Consider the following 22335-nt stretch of genomic DNA (forward strand, 5'->3'; position numbering starts at 1 on the left):
AAACTTGGCTGAATATAAATTTTGAAAATGATTGTGATAAGCTTTTAAGTAGTATAAGCATCCTTTCAGATTGTAGTTAAATGTCAGTGGCTTCACCAGCGTATCATGGAATTTGTTAGCTTTATCTTTAGCTGTGACAGTAGGTTGAAAAGGCACATATAGTACTGATACACTCCTTATCATTTCTCTTAATGGTTACCTGACAACTCTTCATAATTTGCAAGCTGAATACTATTCACAGAATTTCAGGAAAACAGTTCCCTTAAGAATGAATCATACTTTCCCGATCTCATTTTAAATGAGGCCTACTATACTTTTAAAAGCAGAAACACATATCAAGACAAAAATGATAAATATCACCCTGTCTCCAATTTTATCAAATACACATTATTCACTCTATTTATATGTAAATCACATAACTACCATGAAATGTATAATCTAGGCATCACATCAGTGTACAGTATTTCTAACTACTCAAGCTTTAGCAGTGCTCAGTATTCAGAGTTCCATGACCCAGAGCAAAAGGAAAAAAGCCAGAAATCACCATCTCTACTGCAATGGAAGCCTGAATTTCAGTGATGAAAGATTAATGAGGGCTTACTTTGATAGGTTTAGTTCTTGAGTAGGAAACTCGGTTTGGTAAATCATTATCAAAGTACCCACTCTTCTACTTGATGAATCTAGCCTGTATTGTTGTTAGAGGCATAGAAAGTTACCTCAATAATTAAAGGTAGAACATTAAAGACAATCATTCGGAATTTTTAAAAAATGCTATATACACAAACTAATAAAATACAACTAAAATATGTTATTAATAGAGTTGAAAAATGTTTTTAAAAATCCTCCATTTCATCATGCCCCTCCCATAAGTACTCACTGTCAATAATGTCTACATTAAAACATGAAATCTGTTCACAAAATTGAATTTAAAAAAGGCCTCATCATTTTTATATTATCCACAGGCTTGAAAAACAGCTGAATTAAAAAACAAACACAAAGAAAAGATTTCAAAAAACAGTCTTCCTATTAACATTTTAGCTTTCTTTGTTGAATAACTTTGTCCACTCTCTGTGACAAGAAAACAGTTGTAGATGGGACTCTTCTTCAGGTTAAGATATATTATTTCCCCTCATTTCTTTCTGTTTACTCTAAAATTCTTAACAAGTGACAGAACCATTTGCTAGAGGACATTCAGAAATACATGAGAATTAATTACTCAGAAATGAGTGTAGAGGCATTTTTTTGTAATGATGATTAGAGGATTGCTAGTGGCAATGAGTGGTTGGGGGTCAGGGATGCTCAGTATTTGCCATGTGCTGGATATTCCTAACCCACAAAGAATTACTTCCCATCCCATATGACTTACAACTGTCTCTGAAGACTAATCACACTACTATTGATAGCAGCAGGAGGCAGAAAAATCCCTAGGCAGACGGGGCAAGTCCCCAGTGTAATCCAATCTTAAACCAAAGACAGTTTAACATCTGAAAACCAAGATACAGGTCTCATATAAATCTACAGAGTGGATTGAGAACCTCTCCTGTATGGCACACTTTCCTCTGATTGATGCCTACCATTCACCTATTTTACATACACCTACCCTTCCCTAATTAGTTTTTTACACTGTTGTGGCCATCTTTGAGTGGTGCCTTTTTTTTTTTTTTTCCAGCTCTTTTTTGCATACTCACAAACCAATTAGCACATACACTCCCATTCTGAGCATATAAAAGCTCCAGGCTCAGCCACACTTTGGGCTACCCACTTTTAGGTGGTGGAAAGACTACCCAACTTCAGGTAAGGATGCTGTACAACTCGGGCTTCCTTCTTTGCTGAGAGCTGTTTGGTTACTCAGTAAAACTCTTTGCCTCACTCAACCGCTAGCTGTCAGCACAACTTTATTCTTGGACATGGGAAAAGAACTCAGGACCCGCCAAATGGCGAGTGCAAACAAAGCTGTAACCCTGTAGCACATCCCTCCTGCTTGCCAAACAATGGGAGAAGGGACATCTGGGCACCACACACCTCCATTTGTTGGGCTGCGGATGTGAGAATGAAAGAACTGTTAGCATGCTGTAACACCCCCTTTGGGGCTTTGGGGTCACATGCCCATCTCTGTTCAAGTGTCACAGCATTCCCCTCATCCAGACGCCAGCTCCCAAGGTGGAAGCAGGTCATGGCATGCCTGGCTCAGCTGCAGAGCAAGTGCAGGATCTGGGCCAGAGCTCAAGCCAAGCACAGCCTGCCTGGCCAGGTGGGCAGGGTACCTAGTGGGCAAGCCCAGGGCCAAGTGAGACACAGGCAGGGGCAATGCCCACCATGAAGATCTCCAGCTGGTAAAGTGACACTGAAAAAATCCTGTCACTACACAAATCAATATTACTTTCTTAATAATACTACTATTGCAGAATTTTTTTACAAGAAGTTAAGCAATAATGCTCCAGTAATTTTATGTGTAGATCATAACAGGGAAACATAACTAAATATATTATGTCACAATTATTGAATTATTGAGTAACTCACTCACCCTGCATAGCAGCACACTTAACACCAATGCACTCTCCACTCAGATTTAACAAGCATTAACATTTTGCCACATTTACTCCAAAATTTTTTTAACCAAAATAAAATATGACTAATACAATAGAAGCCCCTTTTGTACTACTCCTGAATTTCAATCCTCTTTTTAAATTTATGTTTTATACTTTCTGTAACCTTAATAAGAATTATTTCCTAGATAAAAAAATACAAATATAATATTCCATATTTAAGTCTTCTAATGGATCTAGAATTTATTTTTATGTGTGGTATGAAGTTAGGCTTTCATTTACACTGCCCTCCACATCCACATAGTTATTCAATCAGGACCATCAACAATACTTTCTTTTCTAATTGATTGTACGGTCATCTCTGTCATATATCACCAAATTCTATATAGGGATGGGTCTGTCTTGTGTTCTCTCTTGTATTTTACTAGCTTCTATTAATGTCACTAATGTTGTTTTGGTTAATAATTGCCTGACTTTTTTTTAATCTCCTTTGGCCAATATCTTTAAGTTTTTATATTTATCTCTTATAAGTACTATCAAGATAGATTTTCAAAAATATCTGAAAATCTCCTTTAATAAGCCATTTAATTAGATTACATTCTTTCTATGTTCTTTCTGCTTTTATAAGATTAAATGTCTTTTCTTTGTTCTATCCTGCACTCCTCCATGGGTTTAGAAGTTACATATTCTCTCTTTATTCTTTTCAGGATTACCATTAAATTAAATTTTTAACGTGCATTACTGAACTTCTGAATTTCTTGTGAGGAGACATTTACTGTCCTTTGTTCTAGACTATCTTTTCAAATATGTTTGTATAAAAAACAGCCTTGGAAAGCAGAAATGGAATCTCCTTCTAGACAAAAGACAGATTTACTAATAGCCTTAGAAGAAAAAGACAGGCTCTCTCTCTTGAACAGAGGGAAGGCATGCTTACTGTCCATTAAAAAAAAAAATTCCAGTTCCTTAAGCTCATGGTTTCTCTCTTGTAATGTAATCCACTACATATGCAGGTATCATCTGGGTCCTTGATGTTGTCTTCCATAGGATTTGAGAGCAAGAGAAACCAACACAAATACGCTAATGTTCATGCTGCTTGCTGTACTCTTAGTGATAATGTCCTTGGTCTCCAGGAATCTTGCATTTTCTGCCAGTATCCAGAAAACAGTAACAGGCTAACTTATAAGCTTTCAAGAAGGGTACAATCAAATCTCAGATCTGAAAGGTTCCTTGACTTAATGTCTAAATAAAATGAGCATTCCCTCTAAATAATGCTAAAACATTAGAACACATTTTAACTGATTCCCACCTACTTTTACCTTTCACGTTATTATTTAGAATTTTATTTTCACCTTATTATTAGCCCTTCCCAAAGTGGATTTATATATATTTAAGTCACTTTTTACACAGATTTATAAACTTGTAGTATTTGATGAGTGATAATATTTAAAGAGGGTGGAACAGTGCTTGGTATACAGTAAACATTTAATATGTATTCACATTAATTATGTTTTAACAATATTTTTAACTCAACATTGTTTCTTACATCATACTCATTCAGAATTCAATTTTCTGATTAACTAAAGTTATTTGTCCTTGTGTGTTTCCTTTCTTAATATTATCTCTGTTCATGAATATGTCTAAGCATTTTTATTGGATTGTCTTTATAATTCTACACATTATTTTTTAAAGAGATGGAGTGTTGCTATGTTGTTTTGGTTTCAAACTCCTAGCCTCAAGTGATCCTCCTGCCTCAGCCTTTCAAGCATAAGCCACCGCACCTGGTTTCCACACATACTTGTCTACATAAATGTTTTCTGTTTCTGTTCAGTGCTGAGCACAATTTAATTAGGTGCCTTCATGAAAATTTTTTGAAAATAATTATCTTTTTTAGTCTGAATTTTAAATACTTAATATCCTTTTTTACTCAAAAATCTAACACCATTACCAACTTGGCAGTCAGCTCCTTGACAGCTTCTTCAACTCTAGCCATAAGATTGGATCTATATTGTATTATACCTCACATTTATAATGATATTATACTCCAACAGCCTTTTATTTTTATTCTTTAATTTTAAAAATCAGTTTTTATTGATTTTTAAAATTCCTTATATAAGTATTTTTCAAATTTAGGTTTATAAAATCAACTTATTAAATGTAGACTTTTCAAAAATAACACAATGCATCACATGTAGGAAGCAGAAAACATTGTTTTGTAAAACTTATTTTAGTTGTATACACACATACACATCACCACTCGAATTCTGTGGGCCCCAGGTCTCAATATAAAATGTATTTCTCCCCATGCATTGTGAGAATAAACAGTTTTTAAGAAACTGCTTTATAGTATTCTATTAAACATGATCACATAATATAGTTTTAGAAAGTTTTTAACATTACAAAAAAAACACCTTAAATGAAAACAATTAAAAATTGCACTTAAGCCCCCTCGGTACCCATAACTCCTGTAACCCAATATAATCATAATTAATATTCTAGAGTATAGCCTTTCAACTTTTCCTATGTATATACACATATACACTAAATTCTATTTTATGAAAATGAGATAATACCATAATATTATTTTATAAATTGCATTTCCCACTTTAAGGATATGTAATGTGAACATTTTGGTTTTCTATCAATAATTTTTAATAAAGTATCTTCCTAAAAAATTATAATTGCTTGAGGGCAGGTGCCTTCAATTTAACTTTTGAATGAGTAATACATTCACAGTGTTAAAAAAAATTTTTAATGTCAAATGTAACAAGAAAACAATTTCCTTTGCACCCAGGCTACCAATTGCACCCCCATCACCAAGCAGCTAACTTTTGTTATTAATTTATTTTCCTCTCCACTTTCATTTGTTATTTTTAATTGATAAGTAATAATTGTATACATTTATTGGATACAATGTGATGTTTTGATATATGTTTATTCAACAGCCTTTAAAAAGGGCTTGATTCTATGTGACAAACAACAAATAAAAAACAGGCTAAGTCACGCTACAGCTAACCTTTGATTTTCAACTCTGACTTTTAGCTTGATGTGGACTACAGAGAAAAGAAAAACCAAAATCTATCTAAGCTCCCAAAGTAGTATCAAGTAAAACACAGAAGACGTTACTTTCACTTAAGCATACACTTCCTGTATCTTCAAAATCAGGCCTGAATATCATAAAATCCAAGTGAAAAGCCTTCACAGCACAGTTTAATACAACACTACCACTAATGAGTTTCTCAAAACTATTTGATACTATCAACTATGCTAAGAAAAATGACTTATTTTCATTACTTAAGGTGGAAATATGGAAAGTAGCCACAAACTTTCTAACATAAGGCTATAATTAGTAGCAGTAACTTGTTCAGATATGCACTATGACAACAAAAATTAAGAAAATACACTCTTTTGTGCTAATAATTTCTGCTTTTTTTTTTTTAACCACATGTTCTATTAATGCACCAAGTACTTACATCTGGAATGAAGCCAATCTCATTGAGATGATTACTCAGCTCTGGATCATGAAATGCAATCATCTGAGAGAAGACAGTCAGATACTCTGAAATTACAAAGTTTGAGACAATCATCATTTTTACACAGTACTCCAAGAACATTATATTCAAATATAGTTTTATTTATACATTGAATGAGATTTAATTTCTCCATGAGCATACTTTATGCGATAATTTTGTTTTGTTACTATTTTAATTACTTACTGCTAATTATTAAACAAGCACATCAACAAACTGTCATAACCTATTTTCTGCCTTCAGAGTTATCAGTTCATTTCTTGAGTCACAAATTGTACACATGATAAATAATGTTTTCCTGTTAAACTCTACAAGCACATTTTCTCTGGTAATATTAAATCTGCTTTGTATTTGTTGAATGTTCAGAAAGTGTAGCAGATCCTTAAATGAAGGAGAACATTTATAAGCAGTCACAAATGGAATAATTATGTCTCAAATTTGTTCATATATACAGATAAAACATATGCCTCTATATAGGCATCTGTTCCAGTTCTAATTTATTTCCATCTAAGACTCAGCAATTTGGCATATTTAGAAATAAGAATACCATGTTAAATCAGAAAGTAGGGATACAGTAGGCAATTAAAATATATTTTGTTGATTCTAATTATATTAGAATTCATAGAGTTCAGTTGAAATATGAGCAATATTTTCACTTTTTTTCATTCTTCCAAAGTTACTATTCTTGCCAGTTTACTCACTATGCACTAATCTAAACAAGATAGTGCTAACAATCTACTCAAGGACAAGTAACTATTACATTTTTACTAATTAAAAAACCAAGATTAATACATATTTCAATGAGCTCAACTTTTTTTTTTTAAATATAGACTGGGTTTTGCTGTATTGTCTAGGCTGGTCTCAAACTCCTGGGCTCAAGCAATCCTCCTGTATTGGCCACCCAAAATGCTGAGATTACAGGTGACAACCTCATTTTTTTGAAATTGAAATGACAATAACATCATAAAACTTTTCCCTTCATAATCACAACTTTCTCCTATAGTAAAGTAACATCTATTTTTAAAACCAATTATTTGGTGAAAATAATCTTCAAAAAATAATGTCTGCCTTGTTAAAGTTTTTAAAGTTTTTAGCTTTTAACATTTGAAGAAACAGTACTAAATTATTGACAGTCCATCAGTACAAGTAGTCTTCCCTTACTTTTCTCAAATAATACTTTGCTTCCAATGATCACATGAATTTTATGGATAACATGGTTTGGCTGTGTCCCCACCCAAATCTCAACTTGAATTGTATCTCCCAGAATTCCCACATGTTGTGGGAGGGACCGGGGTGTGGTAATTGAATCATGGGGGCTGGTCTCGCCCATGCTATTCTCATAATAGTGAATAAGTCTCGCGAGATCTGATGGGTTCTTCAGGAGTTTCTGCTTTTGCTTCTTCCTCATTTTCTCCTGCCACTGCCATGTAAGAAGTGCCTTTTGCCTCCTGCCATCATTCTGGGGCTTCCCCAGCCATGTGGAAATGTAAGTCCAATTAAACCTCTCTTTTTTTTTTTTTTCCAGTATCAGTTATGTCTTTATCAGCAGCATGAAAATGGATAAATACAATAGATATTTCCCTATAAGCAAACATCTTACATGTCACATATCCTACACAGAAGAGCTTCAGGGCAAAAAGAAAAAAAGATGAGGTGCTATATTCCATGACAAAGCTGAATTCCTCATTTAATGTGAACTTTTACCCATGCTGGATTTAAAAAAAAAAGATACTCAAGTAATACTTTTTCTTGACTTGATGTTAATCCTACTGCAACAGAATGCATTCTATCTGCCCATTGTGTCACCTTTTCCTCTCTGCACAAAAAAGGTACAATTTACATCAGTTTCAAGAGTTATAGATCAAAGTGGAGACCCAAAATATATCTGAAGGGCCCAGGGAACTTCTGGGTTTAACTTTTCTTTAACTTTTTAATTTCTCCTTCCAATTAGTGGTGGTATGTTTATAGTTCCAATTTACTCAGAAGCCAGAGATATGTGACATCAACAATTACAAGCATTCCACTATATATCAATGAAAGCATATAGTTATTAACTTCTAAAAAGCATGCTTCATTTTAAAACAGAAATTCATACCTCAGGCAATTTTCCACAGCTATGCTCCAGTTTATTAAATATCATTCTTATTTGAGTCTGATAAAAATAATTACTGTGTAAAATTACATGGCTAATTAAGGATCTGCTGAAGAAATCTAATCCATCATGAAAACACTGTCCTGCCACCACACCCAGCTAATTTTTGTATTTTTAGTAGAGACAGGGTTTCACCCTGTTGGCCAGGCTGGTCTCGAACTCCTGACCTCAGGTGATCTGCCTGGCTTGGCCTCCCAAAGTGCTGGGATTGCAGGTCTGAGCCACTGTGCCTGGCCAACATTGATGATTGGATTTATATGTTATAACTGCATATACATATATATACACACACATACACACAGACATAAAATATATAAATTTATTTTATGTATTATTAAAAGTTATATGTTATATATCACTTCATATATGCAAATATAATTTGTAAAACTAGCGTAAGTTTTGGTTGCTTAGGAGCTAACAGTATGGCCTGTTATATTTACAAAGTTCTGTCTCTAAAGGGAGCACATGTGACAACTGATGAAATCTGCACTATGTAATATTCTTATTTCAAAAAAGCATTTAAAAGCCCCTTGGTGTAAATTTTAAAAATATCAAAATAAATATATGCCTTTTGATTTGCAAATCAAAATAAAAGAATTCAAGAGTAGTTACAAAAAAAAAAAAAGAAAAACAGAATAAAACAAAGGATTCAATGGAATCATAGAATCTTGCCTCTTTTTAAGGAGATATTAAAATATTGTTAAAGCTCTGTAATTGACATGGACACAAAGAAGGGAATAACAGACTCCAGGACTGCTTGAGGGAGGAAGGTGAGAGGAGAGAGATGATTGAAAACCTACTTGTCTGGTACTATGCTTACTACCTGGGTGATGAAATAATCTGTACACCAAACCCCCATGACATGCAATTCACATATACAACAAATCTGTACATGTACCCTGAATCTAAAAGTTAAAAAAAATCGGTAATTGTGATTTATACTATATAATGAGGATATGAATCTAGAGTCTTAACTTCAAAAATAGTGTTTTCTAACCTACACATCACCTATATAGAGGTAAATGGTATTATTTAAAAAAATAAATTAAGGTTCTTATTAAATTTCCCATTTAAGCTTCAAGTGAAGTTTATTATATTACAGTATAAAATCTATCTAATATAAATTTTCATTTTATATTTGTAAAACTTTATAACTTTTAATTTTTGCAATGAAATATAAAATGAAAATAAATTGTCATCTTCCCTTCTAATTGCTCTGTATTAAAAATTTTTGTTTCTCTCCTTTAAAATGGCTTGTTATATATATTAACATGACAATCCCCAATAAATTTATTGTAAGAATTTTATATGACACTATCATTTTTGTGCAACTGTTTATAAATAAGCCATCTGTTTTCCAAAAAATACAGGCAGAGACAAAATTTCAGAAAGCCCTACATATAGGTATCCTTATTTTTCTCTTCTGAAAAGTTTTTCAGCTTTCACTCTTTTAGCTAGGATAAGAAGATGAAAGATGATGGGTGGGATTTAAAGCAAATGTTTTCCTCAGCTCACACATCAGAAATGGTATTCTCAATTCTGTAACTATTTGTTGTTTTCCATCAGACTACTTAGTCTATTATGAAGATGATAAATATAGATAGGTGGGAGTTACGTATCTGTTGTCAACTAAGAATGTGCTCAAACCAAACCATTTGGTGATAATGTTGACTCACTGCACTCAAAAGAAGGGTTATTTTAATGCAAATGAACCTGAATTATTTCCCATTACAAAGTTTTCTGCTGTAAAATTTGGCCTATCTAGTAAAGGCACAAAAAACAAGCACCAACTTTTATAACTAAGTGGAAAGAAGGGGTTCAAAAGAAGAGAAAGGAAAGAGAAAAGTAATCTTTAGAGCTACATTTGTGAACCATTTTCTTTCCTTCTCACATATCTTGTTCTAGTTAAAAAAAGAATCTACAAACGAGCCCACTTAATAGTTATCATAATAATATTTCTAGTAAAGGTAGGTAGGACATTTACTGTTTCAGGAAAAATCTCCTCGGTCACATGATACAAGATATTCTTAAAAATCACAAGACTGTATACTACAATCTCCAAATATCGTTAAAGTCATTATGCAAAGATGTGCACTAAGCTGCACATATATAAAAAGTAATGGAAAAAAACACAACTGCTTTTGCACCAACCTAATACAATGCACTACCTTTCTAAATACACAACTTTTGGAGTGAAATTGCATATTCTCTCACTCTCATTGTTACAGTTTGGTGGGAAAGAAGAGTTTTATACTCCACCTTTGACAACTGGACTTTAGACTTTGTATGTCTGTCTTCCTCTTTCTCCTTCCAAGAGTTACTGAATATATATGTGTAGTATGAACTTATCTCCTAGTTTGCCTGAGAGAGTCCCAGTTGGCACCTGTAGACCCAGCATCTGGTACATTGCCCCTTTTAATTCTCAGAAACATCCCAATTTAGTTGTACAGTCAATCTAGCTATATGTGGTACTATATTAAATGTTGGGGACATCACAGTGAAGAAAATACGATTCTTTCCCTCAAAAGATTTAGAAAGACATACAGGTAAACAGAAAATTGGGGAAACTTTCTCCTAATTTCCCAGATTTATATGATATCTCCTCTTATCTTTACCTTTCTGACTTGTAGCAACCACATCTTCCAAGTGTGAATATGCCTTGGTTTTATAAAACACTACAAGAGTATGTTTAATGTGCCAAAGTTTCATTGGCCATATATAGTCTACCTGGTTCCTCACTGGCCTGAAGCTGCCTTTCTCCTCAATAGCCTAAGATATACCTGTCCTGCAAGTTATAAACTTGTTTTCCAATATGGCCGAAATGCTAATCAATAGATTTCTTTCTAATTCCTCCATCTTTTTCCATACAATTAATACTCTAAGATTTTGAACCTTACAATAATTTTAATAATCTTAGATAATCTCAACAGCCAATCCTGAGTTGCATAATCAGTATGTTATTTTTAAATGTTCCCATGTATTGGTAGTTTGTCAACTCAATAACAATGTTTCTGGTGATAATTTGATAGTACAAACGATAATAAGAAATATTCATTTAAGTCAGAAAGTAAATTTATTATATCTTAAATATATCTGCAGGTAACAAGTCAATAGAACTAAGTTAAAAAAACAGGATATCTTGATTAAACTGAGCATTTTTTTACTGATCTATAAGAGGTAAAGCATTTTAGAGTCTCATGAGTGTATATATAATATTTTAGAAAAAACTTTAAAATAGAAAATATTTTAAGTTCTATTAGTGTATAGTAATAAAAACTTTTTTTTTTCAAAGAACAATTCAAGTTGCTATTGAACATAGAAACTTTTAACTTCTGGAAAGGCAATTCAAAGATTCAGTAAATATGCATTTTTCTACAATTAGCTTTTAAATGGATTAGTTTCTTACGACTTAGGATTTTTCCCAAAATTTGTGGAGAAGAAAGTGTACATGTGATATTTATGCCAACCAAAAATCAATTACTACTTTGAAGTGTAAAGCTTAAAACTCTACAAAATAAAGAGAAACACAGTAACAAAGAAGTAAACCAATAAAATAAGAGCTGAATATTTCTAATTCTAAGCCTAAAATAAACACTTTGAAGAAAAATAAACCACTGTTCTATCAAACTTTAGTAACCAATATACAGTGTACTGTTTCAGCTCCTTCTTTAGCTTTCCATCTCTCTTTCCTACCCGACAGACCAGATTTGATTAGTGGATATTTTATCATCCCATTTTGCACTCTTTTACTTCAGTCCTCTTCTTTGTTCCCTGTCCTAAGAATGTCTTTACCTATTCTCACCAATGAAATTCCTACTCAAACTTCAAATTCATCAAGTATCTTCCTTTTATGAAACCTTTCCAGAATGCTATCTCTTCTTTTTGCTACCACATACAACAAAATTGAAACCCCCTAAACTTCTTGCTCTGTGCTAACATAATAGTATGTATACTTGTCTGCTAGACTTATGAGTAGTCATTTTCACATTTATTTACTGTATCATACTATGAAGTCCTTTGGGAAAGGAATAAATGTTATTTATTGAAAGAATCTCAATTCTGTAAGCAGTACTTGGCATGTCACAGTGTCAGCACAGTTATATACTGAAAGACTAAATTAATTGAAACTACGTTTTTTTCTTATGTAACATATATGGTCAATATAAAATTTGGACAAATGATTTAAAACACCTTGTCTATTGATTCTTTTTTAGCATAATATTAAAGAACATTTATGGTGGCTTTAAAGAAGTTCAAAATTAAATACCAATTCAAGATTTCAAATGCAATTTTATAGAAATTATAACTGAGGAAATTATTAATACTTAGAGAAACAAGCAATCAATAATTGTTGAGAGGTCTTTTAATTATAATATTGGACGTTAAAATGTATTACTGACAAAATTGATCAAACTAAAGAACAGTCTTTTTGGTCTTTTTTTTTGTTTTTGAGACGGAGTCTCGCTCTGTTGCCCAGGCTGGAGTGCAGTGGCGCAATCTCGGTTCACTGCAAGCTCCACCTCCCAGGTTCAAGCAATTCTCCTGCCTCAGCCTCCCAAGTAGCTGGGATTACAGGTGCCTGCCACCACGCCCAGCTATTTTTGTATTTTTAGTAGAGATGGGGTTTCACTGTGTTGGCCAGGCTGGTCTCGAACTCCTGACCTCGTGATCTGCCCTCCTCGGCCTCCCAAAGTGCTGGGATTACAGGCGTGAGCCACCACACCCAGCCTTTTTGGCCTTTCTGATAAGTCTCTCCAAATTCATGTTGTGTACACTACAGTCTCTAATTTAATAAATTAAACAAGACATTGTCTTGCATATCTGTATAGTATGCCTTTTAAAAGTGTGTTAAGGCTGGCCGCAGTGGCTCAAGCCTATAATTCCAGCACTTTGGAAGGCAGCTATGCTCACCACTATACCACCAGCGCATCTAATTCCAGCACTTTGGGAGGGAGAGGTGAGCGAATGGCTTGAGTTCATGAGTTTGAGATCAGCCTGGACAACATGGCCAAACTCTGTCTCTACAAAAAAATACAAAAATTAGCCAGATGTGGTGGTACATGCCTGTAGTCTCAGCTACTGAGGAGGCTAAGTTGGAAGGGTGGCTTGAGCACAGGAGGTGGAGGTTGCAGTGAGCTGAGATTGTGCCATGGCACTCTAACCTGGGTGATAGAGCCAGACTTTGTATCAAAAAAGTATGTTAAAGAAGCCTGCAATTAGAAAGTGTGGAAATTTGTCTTTTTCATATTGGAAATTCATTATTAATATGCAATGTATGTATCTGAGATATGAAACAGCAGAAAAATAAAATTTTGGGAGGAAGATACTTTCTATGTTTTGTAACAGGCATCTAGAAATAGAAATAGAAATCAATGTAACAGAAGATGTCTCATATGGTCTTTTAAGAGCTGGCCATCTAGCCAGGTATCATCCAGCCATCTAAGAAACAGTCTAATCAGCTCATGTTATAAGTCCTGTTTTTATTGCTTATTTGAGGATTCCCCAATATTTTCATCTTTCTAAAGTATAGAAATTTAGCCCAACACTGTATATTAATTGGGCTTTTATATTTGGAAAGTTCAGTAAACACTACAATTTCATGTTAGCTTTGAAACTAACAGCATTATATTGCTGACATATTTAGCTGATGATTATTAAATTTCTTTTTATACAGCACAAATACTAACCTGCTTATTTTTTACTTTTAATCTTCTCAGCTTGTCTTTGGTCACTATTTGACAGATTATTTAAATTGCATAGTTTCTGAAATCTTGTGATATTACCCAAGGTTTTATTAAATCCACTCATTTTTCTATTAACTGAAATCTAAAAGAGTACACTATCAATTCTATAATAAACATCACTGATAAGGGTAAGAAGGAAGCTATTAGTAAGAATGGGACACATCCCTCTTGATAAGGCACAGGACACAACCTTATGGAACATTACTTCATAAATTTTGAAGAAGATATAACATGGTCCTTGGAGTCAATGACCTTATTAAGGTAATCTATAAGCAAAAAACAACTTCCACTACAAAATGCACTCCTCCTTAACTAGAAAAAGTCAAAGCAAAAAGCTGTACCTTCTAAAAATCTTTCTCGAATTAATCTCAACTTTATACAATTCCACACTGCAGAAAATGTGCAAAGAATTGGGCACATCTATGTCAAACCAAAGCATTTCAAAATACAAAAGCCAATGGATTTTGCGTTTTAAAATTAACATAGAGATAATGGATCATTATTTCCATTTCTAACTTCTATCTACACTGTAGACACAGATATATAGGAATGAACACATGATTCAATTTCCTTGTAAACACAAAATTTTTACAAAGTTTTAATTATTTTTCTCTATACCTCAAGGTACATGATGCTGAAAAAACAAATGTTTTTATGTGCTAAGCTATTTATCCATATTCTGTTCCTCCTACTTTTAGCTTTACTTTTTTGAGTTTACATTTTCCTTTCTGCTTCCTTTCTAATTATTTTCCCATTATGTCAACCTCTGATACTCTAATTTTATATTCATTTCTAACCAAGTAAAATTATTACTAATTGAGATCCCACTTACTCAGAATTTTTGATAAATCAGATACAACATCTAGTATTCCTACTTCACTTATGAAAACTGGGGAATTACATAAAACCATAATGATATATATAATACAGAATCAGGTTCAAGTTGTTTAAAATAATGTAGGAAGAATTATATATAGTTAAAAACAAGATCAAAAGGATATCTGATAAGCATCACAAAAACAGTAAATGGTACAGTGAGCAGCTTTGTAGTCTGCTCTAAAAGAACAGAAAAACTATAAGAAAATTCCCTGGCCTTAAAATACACAGAATCTTGTTGAAAGGATATAAAACAGTATATAATGCCACAATAATAACACTAGCAAAAACTAGTACTCACAGTAATAGTAATGTTAAGAAATAAATAATAGCACTTATTGAATATTTCTATGTACCAGAAATTTACATATTATGTTTAACCTCTACAATAATACTTTTATTGTAGATATGAGAAAAATGTTACCTACAGAACTTAAATTATTTGTCAAGATTATACAATAAGTAGTGAAACTTAAATTTTAAACACTTTTCTGTTTTAAAAGTGTGGGTTTTCTTGTTTTATTTTGTTTTCAATTTTTGTGGGTACATAGAACGTGCATATATTTATGGGGTAAATGAGATACATTGATATAGACATGCAATGCATAATAAACTCATTCAGGAAAAATGAGGTATCCATCACCTCAAGTATTTTTCTTTTGTGTTAAAAACAATCCAATTATATACTCTTACTTATTTTAAAATGTACAATTACATTATTATTAACTATAGTCACCCTGTTGTGCTAGCAAATACAAGGTCTTATTCATTCTTTCGGTTATTTTTTTTTTTACTCATTCACAATGTGTATCCTCCAACTCCTACCCTCCACTACCCTTCCCAGCCTGTGGTAACCATCATTCTACTCTCTATCTCCATCAGTTCAAATGTTTTGATTTTCAGATCCCACCAATAAGTGAGAACATATGAAGCCTGTCTTTTTGTGCCTGGCTTATTTCATTTAACATAATAACCTCCAGTTCCATCCATGTTGTTGAAAATGACGGGATCTCATTTTTTCTTATGGCTGAATAGTACTCCATTGTGTATTAAGTGCCACATTTTCTTTACTCACTTGTCTGTTGAGGGACACTTAGGTTGCTTCCAAATCTTGGCTATCATGAATGGTGCTGCAATAAACATGGGAGTGCAGATATTTCTTTGATACTCATTTCCTTTCTTTTGGGTATATACCTAGCAGTAGGATTGCTGGATCATATGGTAGGTTTACTTTCAGTTTATTGAAGAACCTCTAAACTGTTCTCCATAGTGGTTATACTAACTTACATTACCACCAACAGTGCATGAGGGTTCCTTTTTCTCTACATCCTCACCAGCATTTGTTATTGCCTATCTTTTGGGTAAAAGCCATTTTAACTAGAGTGACACGATATCTCATTGTAGTTTTGACTTGAATTTCTCTGATCATCAATGATGTTGAGCACCTTCTCAGAAGCCTGTTTGCCATGTGTATGTCTTCTTTTGAGAAATGTGTAATCAAATCTTTTGCCCTTTTTAAAATCAGATTATTAGATTTTTTTTCTATAGAGTTATCTGAGCTTCCTATATATTCTGGCTGTTAATCCCTTATCAGGTGGGTAGTTTTCAAACATTTTCTCCCATTCTGTGAGTTGTCTCCTAACTTTGTTGATTGTCTCCTTTGCTGTTCAGAAGGTTTTTAACTTGATGTGATCTCATTTGTCCATTTTTGCTTTGTTTGCCTCTGCTTATGGGGTATTACTGAAGATCTTTGCCTGGACCAACGTCCTGGAGAGTTTCCCCAATGTTTTCTTATAGTAGTTTCATAATTTGAGGTCTTAGATTTAAGACTTTAAACCATTTTGATTTTATTTTTGCATATGTTGACAGATAGAGGTCTAGTTTCATTCTTCTGCATATGATCTAATTTCTTCAGAACTATTTGTTGAAGAGACTTCAAGAACAGTGAATGTTCTTGACACCTTTGTCAAAAATGTGTTCATTGTAAGTGTACAGATTTGCTTCTGGGTTCTCTATTCTGTTCTATTGGTCTATGTGTCTGTTTTTATGCCAGTACCATTTTGTTTCAGTTACTATAGCTCTGTAGTATAATTTGAAGTCAGATAATGTGATTCCTCCAGTTTTGTTCTTTTTGCTCAGGACAGCTTTGGCTACTCTGGGTCTTTTGTGGGTCCACATAAATTTTAGGATTATTTTTTTCTAACTAAATCTGCGTATTTTTAACTTCTATTACTTCCAAAAAAGAGTTCAGGAAATTATAGTAGAAGTTTGAACATGGCTAAAGTTGTCCTGAATGAATTCACAAACAGGTTACGCCATGACATGAACTCTTAAGGAGGAGGTATATATTAGGGAAGTTGAAGAAAGAGGGAGTATATTTTGGGTATGCATGCATGGGAAATAAGATAAATGAAAATTATTTTTAATACTCTGCTTACACAATTAAACATTTAAACTTTTTACTAATTTACAATGGACTTGCCCATGGTGAAGCTTTTTGTGAGCAATTTTGATTGTGAGAAACACAAATGGCAGTCTCTTATTTTCTCAAACTCGCATGCCTGCATTTGAACTGAAATGAGATCAGATATCAAATATCCATTAGAAAAATACCATAATTCTTTGTGGATTTGGAGGAAAGACTGAACTTTCTAATTTCTCTTTATGGATTTTATTGGATGGACCATCATTGTATTTTCGGGGTCAAAATCTTAAATTTAATCAAATATTACATCAGCACACCAGTACATCAGTAGTTTCCCTGTAGAAAGACATGGAAAGACATTTGCTTACCTTGTATTACATGTGAGTTGTCTTTTAAGAAGAAGTTATACAGGTATTTGGGAATAAAAGCAGACATACATGCATAAGCCAAGGCTAAAAGAGAATAAGGCAAAGGCATGTAAAAAATTAGTTAACAGGGTAGATGACCAGCAGTAATGCATTCACTTAGCACATATTCCTTGAAACTACTATTAAATAACAGTTATGATAGCAAGTGCTAGAAAAACAAAATTAAGAGATAAAAGCCTCTATGCTTTAAAATAGAAAATATTTTTATTTTAGACAACAAAAAATAATTATATAACTTCAATTTCAAACTAGTGTGGCAATCATTATCACACAATAATCACAACTTTTATTACCTAAATGCTGTTTCTTAAAATTTCTAAGCATGATCATTATTAGTAAGTTATACGGACCTCACGATCCTTAACTGCTGCTGATACAAACAAGAGTCTACGAACTTTGGATTTAGGAATAGTGTTATAATTCACATTTTCAAACACAGACCCCTGACTATGCTTGGGTCAGTATGAGTGATAATTGGCTATGCCTAACTAAACATAGTTAAAAACTCTAGTCTAGATTAATGAGTGAGAATATCAGAGAACAGAGTATTTTAAAAATAATTCAAAGAATAAAATTTCATTTCTCTGGGATTATGCTATTTCTACTTAATTACAGAAACCGATGCAAATTCGGTCATGAAATAGAATCTGAAAATAGGGAGATCGTCAGACAAGGCATCTAGACATTCAAGCTGTATATAGTAACACACTCTATATGTGATTTCAGGGATTGGAGTTAATCGAATTTAGTATTTATTGAAAAGCCTACAATAATAAAGTTATTGCAGAAGGGCAGGAAAAAAAAAACCTGCCATTGAAAGAGGGCTGCCAAAAAATATTACAACATTAGTATATAAGTATTAGAATACAAGATAGACACAAGATAAATTTTTATAAATACAAAGTACTTTATGGGCTGAAGAAGGAGAATGAGAAAAGTCTTCATTAAGGAAGAGGTATCCAAAATGATTATAGGCTTTGGAGATGCAAGATTATGGAAAAGTGCCACCATAATTGATTTCTTTACAAATGCTTTAGAAACTATACTTAGACAAAAATTAATCTCTAAAGAATTTAGAATAATCAAATTCCACTAAATTTCTAGTAATAGCTTTAGCATAACTGAAACTCTCCAGTAATAAATTAATCCTTCACATCTTTAAAATTAGTCTATAATAGATTATTTCACAGAAATCTACCAGGGAGAGAATAAGAACCTTAAAACAAAAACAAAAACCTTTCATGTCTGAATCAAATATTTTAGAATATTATGCGCAATGATTATTTAAATGTTAAAGAGGCTTACCTTCATTATTGAAGTTTAGATATAGGAATGGAGCACAGAGTGAGTCAAGACCTAACACAGAGGGGTTGGGAGAAAGAAGTCAAATAAATATAATCTAGTAGAATTGAAGATATATACCTTATTCAGTTCTTTGCATTACCTCCAAGTAGATTAAACATTAGAAGTATTATCCATCCAGAAATATGTTACTTCATGAGTTACCGTGGGGAGTAAGTGACAGTGTAGCACACAGTATGTGTCCAATATGAATCAGTTATTATTATCTATATTATTATGAGTTGAAAAGAGAAATACAATAATAGAAAAATGTAAGAATGTTACAATGCTTTGGATATTGTCTCATCTCTGACTCTAAATGTACAATCTTGGCAATTACTTAACATCTTCTGGCATACTTTCTCATCTAGGACATGGAGTTTTGCCTATGTTCTTTTTCTTTGGGATTATGAAAAAAAATTCTTTAAAAATTATGAAGTGGATTCCAAATATATGACATTTCTTTTATTCATAATGATGATATGCATGTATTGTCATGTTGAAAGAATGTACATAAATCTACCTACAACTGTTAGGAGGATATAGAATAGCTCTGAAATACACAGAGCTAAGAAAAATAATAGCGTTATTTAAACTATGGCCAGTAAGAAATAGAGAACTGAAATATAAAAATAGCCGCTTATAACAACACATTCAAAAATAGGGTTGGAATGGGTTTCTCATTCTTTATCAAACATAAAAATAACAACGGCAAAGCTAAAAATAAAAGATATGAACCATTAACGATACAAAGGAAAAAAAGACAATAAATAAAATGAGGACTTTAGGATGATAGCCTATTTTTCAGTGCTAATAGCCATGGTAAGTATAAATTAGAAATCATTAACTATAAGAATCTCAACTAGCCCCAATTGATTTAACAATTTGCATAGGCGTTTAAAAAATGTATCCACAAAGATCACAACAGCTCCAAATATTCTTTCTCCTTTGTTAATCAACTTGCATATTAAATATTATGTTTTTAAATGATATCTACTAGGATTTAGACAAAGATTTGTAAAAATGTTTGGATGTAAACCTCTCAAAAAATGAATAAGAGTATCAATATTGACTTTTCCCAAAGACAAGGATGTTTAGATATTTTAATTTTTTTAAATGTCAGTTACGCAACAATTTTCTGATACTCCAGAGGAGTTTTAATGACTACAAAAGTTACCTTGCCAATACACAAGATCAGGATGAGACACTACCCAGGCTTTTAATACACGCCTAAATTTTGCATGACCTTCTGGTGATGATAACAGTTCATCGTACTGATGACAGCGAGGAATATCCACTTCAATCTGTTAAAATAGCAAAATAATAAGGTGAAACAGTAATTGTGTAATCACCAATAAACTCTTAATCCTTATTCATTAAATAAGGAAAAGGAGAAGCTATAATACTCATTTCAAAACAGACCAACTTCTTAAGTGCCTAATTTTTTGAATTTTGTAATTGATCTTATGGAAACACTAAAGAAGTTGTATGTATACCTAAACAGGAGAATCAGACCATTTCTTTTGAAAGGTATGTGTTAATATACTTTTCAAAAATATTTTCCTTTATAATCTGGTCCAAATGAAGGGCAAATTTTTCAGATGAAGAACTACAGTATTTTTAAAAACGTAACTTGACCTAAAGTCCTTTAAGGTATTATTCTTACTAATTTATAAGCATAAGAGTTATGGTTTCTCTAATAATATATGTATGCAGCAGTGTCACTGTATTCATGAAAGGAAGAGGCTTTCTTCATGCTCCTTCCTAAAATTTAAATATTTGGCAGAATTATCTTAGGTTGCTTAAGAAAACCTAAATCATACTTGTCTATCTGTAGGAATTGGAGTGTCTTTATCAATTGCATCGTACTTGGCATGAATAGCTCCCTGCAAAAAATAAAAGAAGACATATTAATTTATCATATCCTTAATACAAATAGTAATATAGAGAAATCTATTTTTTACAAATATCTATCTTTGGAAACCTACCCAACTACAGATAAGCACATTCAAACCCAGGGTAGAACTCAGCTTGAGAAATTCTCTGTGTCTTTGACAATCTGTGATGAAGGTCTCTGATAAGTGACAATTTGCTATTTTGCTGAGGCAAACTCTTGAATTATACATACCAGAACATAAATGTCATGGATTAATTACTTAGCTAGTAAGTATGTTTGGCCAACCTCCCAGACCCTACAACATAACACAACCTTGTTATGTTATATCTATAATTACATGATAGAATCATTAGGGCCTAAAGAGGTCATTTACGTTTTTCAGTTAGACTGTTAAAAATTAGAAATAACTGAATGAACGACTACAAATTTTGGTCATGTTCTATAGAACCAAGCATGAAACAAATATCATTATTGTGGCTTATTATCATGGTAGAGAAAGAGCCAGGAAGTAGGGTTCAAACTCCAATATCTGCTATATCAACTTCTTTGAGACATTCATTTAAAGAGAGTTGGACAACCTGATACCTGAAGTCCTCTTGGACTTTAGCATTATATTGTTCTACAAGTCTAATGATTAATGTATGATATTGAACAACTGGCATTCTTGTAAAGTAACCAACTAAACTCAAAGGTATTTGTAGACTCTTATCAAGGGAAGTAGGAATGAAGAAAGGAAATTCTTCAAACAGAGGATTGAAAAGGATTAAAAATAGTTGAGGATTTAAAAAAAAATTTTTTTAGAGTCAGGGTCTAGTTCTATCACCCAGGCTAGAGTGCAGTGGCACAACCAAGGTTCACTGCAGCCTCCAACTCCTGGGCTCAAGTAATCCTCCTGCCTCAGCTTTCCAAGAAGCTGGGACCACAGGCATGTGCCACCATTCCTGACTGGAATTCTTTAAAAAGGAAGGATAATTATCTACAAGAGAATATAAGAAGGCAAGATGACAAAGAAATTCACAAGAAATGAAAAAAATCTGACAAGAAATGAAAAAAATCTGGCAAGAATTTGGCCCATTATTATGATTGATGTCATCGGAGTTCTCTGTTAGTATTGCAGGCCACCATAATTTGTGACACCTCTCCTTTCCTCACAACCACAGAGAAAGTGCTGTTTCTCTTGGTAGCATAGTCCATGTGGAACAGGTGTGCCAAAAGCCACTAAATTATGTTAGTGATTTTGACAAGTCAGATTAGATGGAAAGATTTCTCCAAATTTAGTCAGAACCATTTATAAACAGATAATCATATTCTATAATAAGCATACTTTATAAGCAGGACTACCCACTTATAACTGATATATATTCTTAAAATATTCTCTGGTAATAATCAAAACATTTTC

At 32.9% G+C, this 22335-nt stretch overlaps 1 protein-coding gene across 6 annotated transcripts in view; it reads right to left on the bottom strand.

The window, feature by feature from the left end:
• The window catches only part of TBCK (TBC1 domain containing kinase), a 266911-nt gene that overhangs the window by 163852 nt on the left and 80724 nt on the right, over positions 1-22335 (bottom strand). For all 6 annotated transcript variants that reach the window (XM_054484087.2, XM_054484088.2, XM_063663960.1 and 3 more), the window contains 5 exons: positions 20863-20925; positions 20217-20343; positions 19004-19054; positions 17639-17722; positions 6017-6102 (listed from right to left, as the gene is read on the bottom strand). In XM_054484087.2, the coding sequence (XP_054340062.1) occupies positions 6017-6102; positions 17639-17722; positions 19004-19054; positions 20217-20343; positions 20863-20925 (411 nt within the window). The remainder of the gene's footprint in view (positions 1-6016; positions 6103-17638; positions 17723-19003; positions 19055-20216; positions 20344-20862; positions 20926-22335) is intronic.

This window comes from Pongo pygmaeus, chromosome 3, assembly GCF_028885625.2.
Source record: "Pongo pygmaeus isolate AG05252 chromosome 3, NHGRI_mPonPyg2-v2.0_pri, whole genome shotgun sequence".
NCBI lineage: Eukaryota > Metazoa > Chordata > Mammalia > Primates > Hominidae > Pongo > Pongo pygmaeus.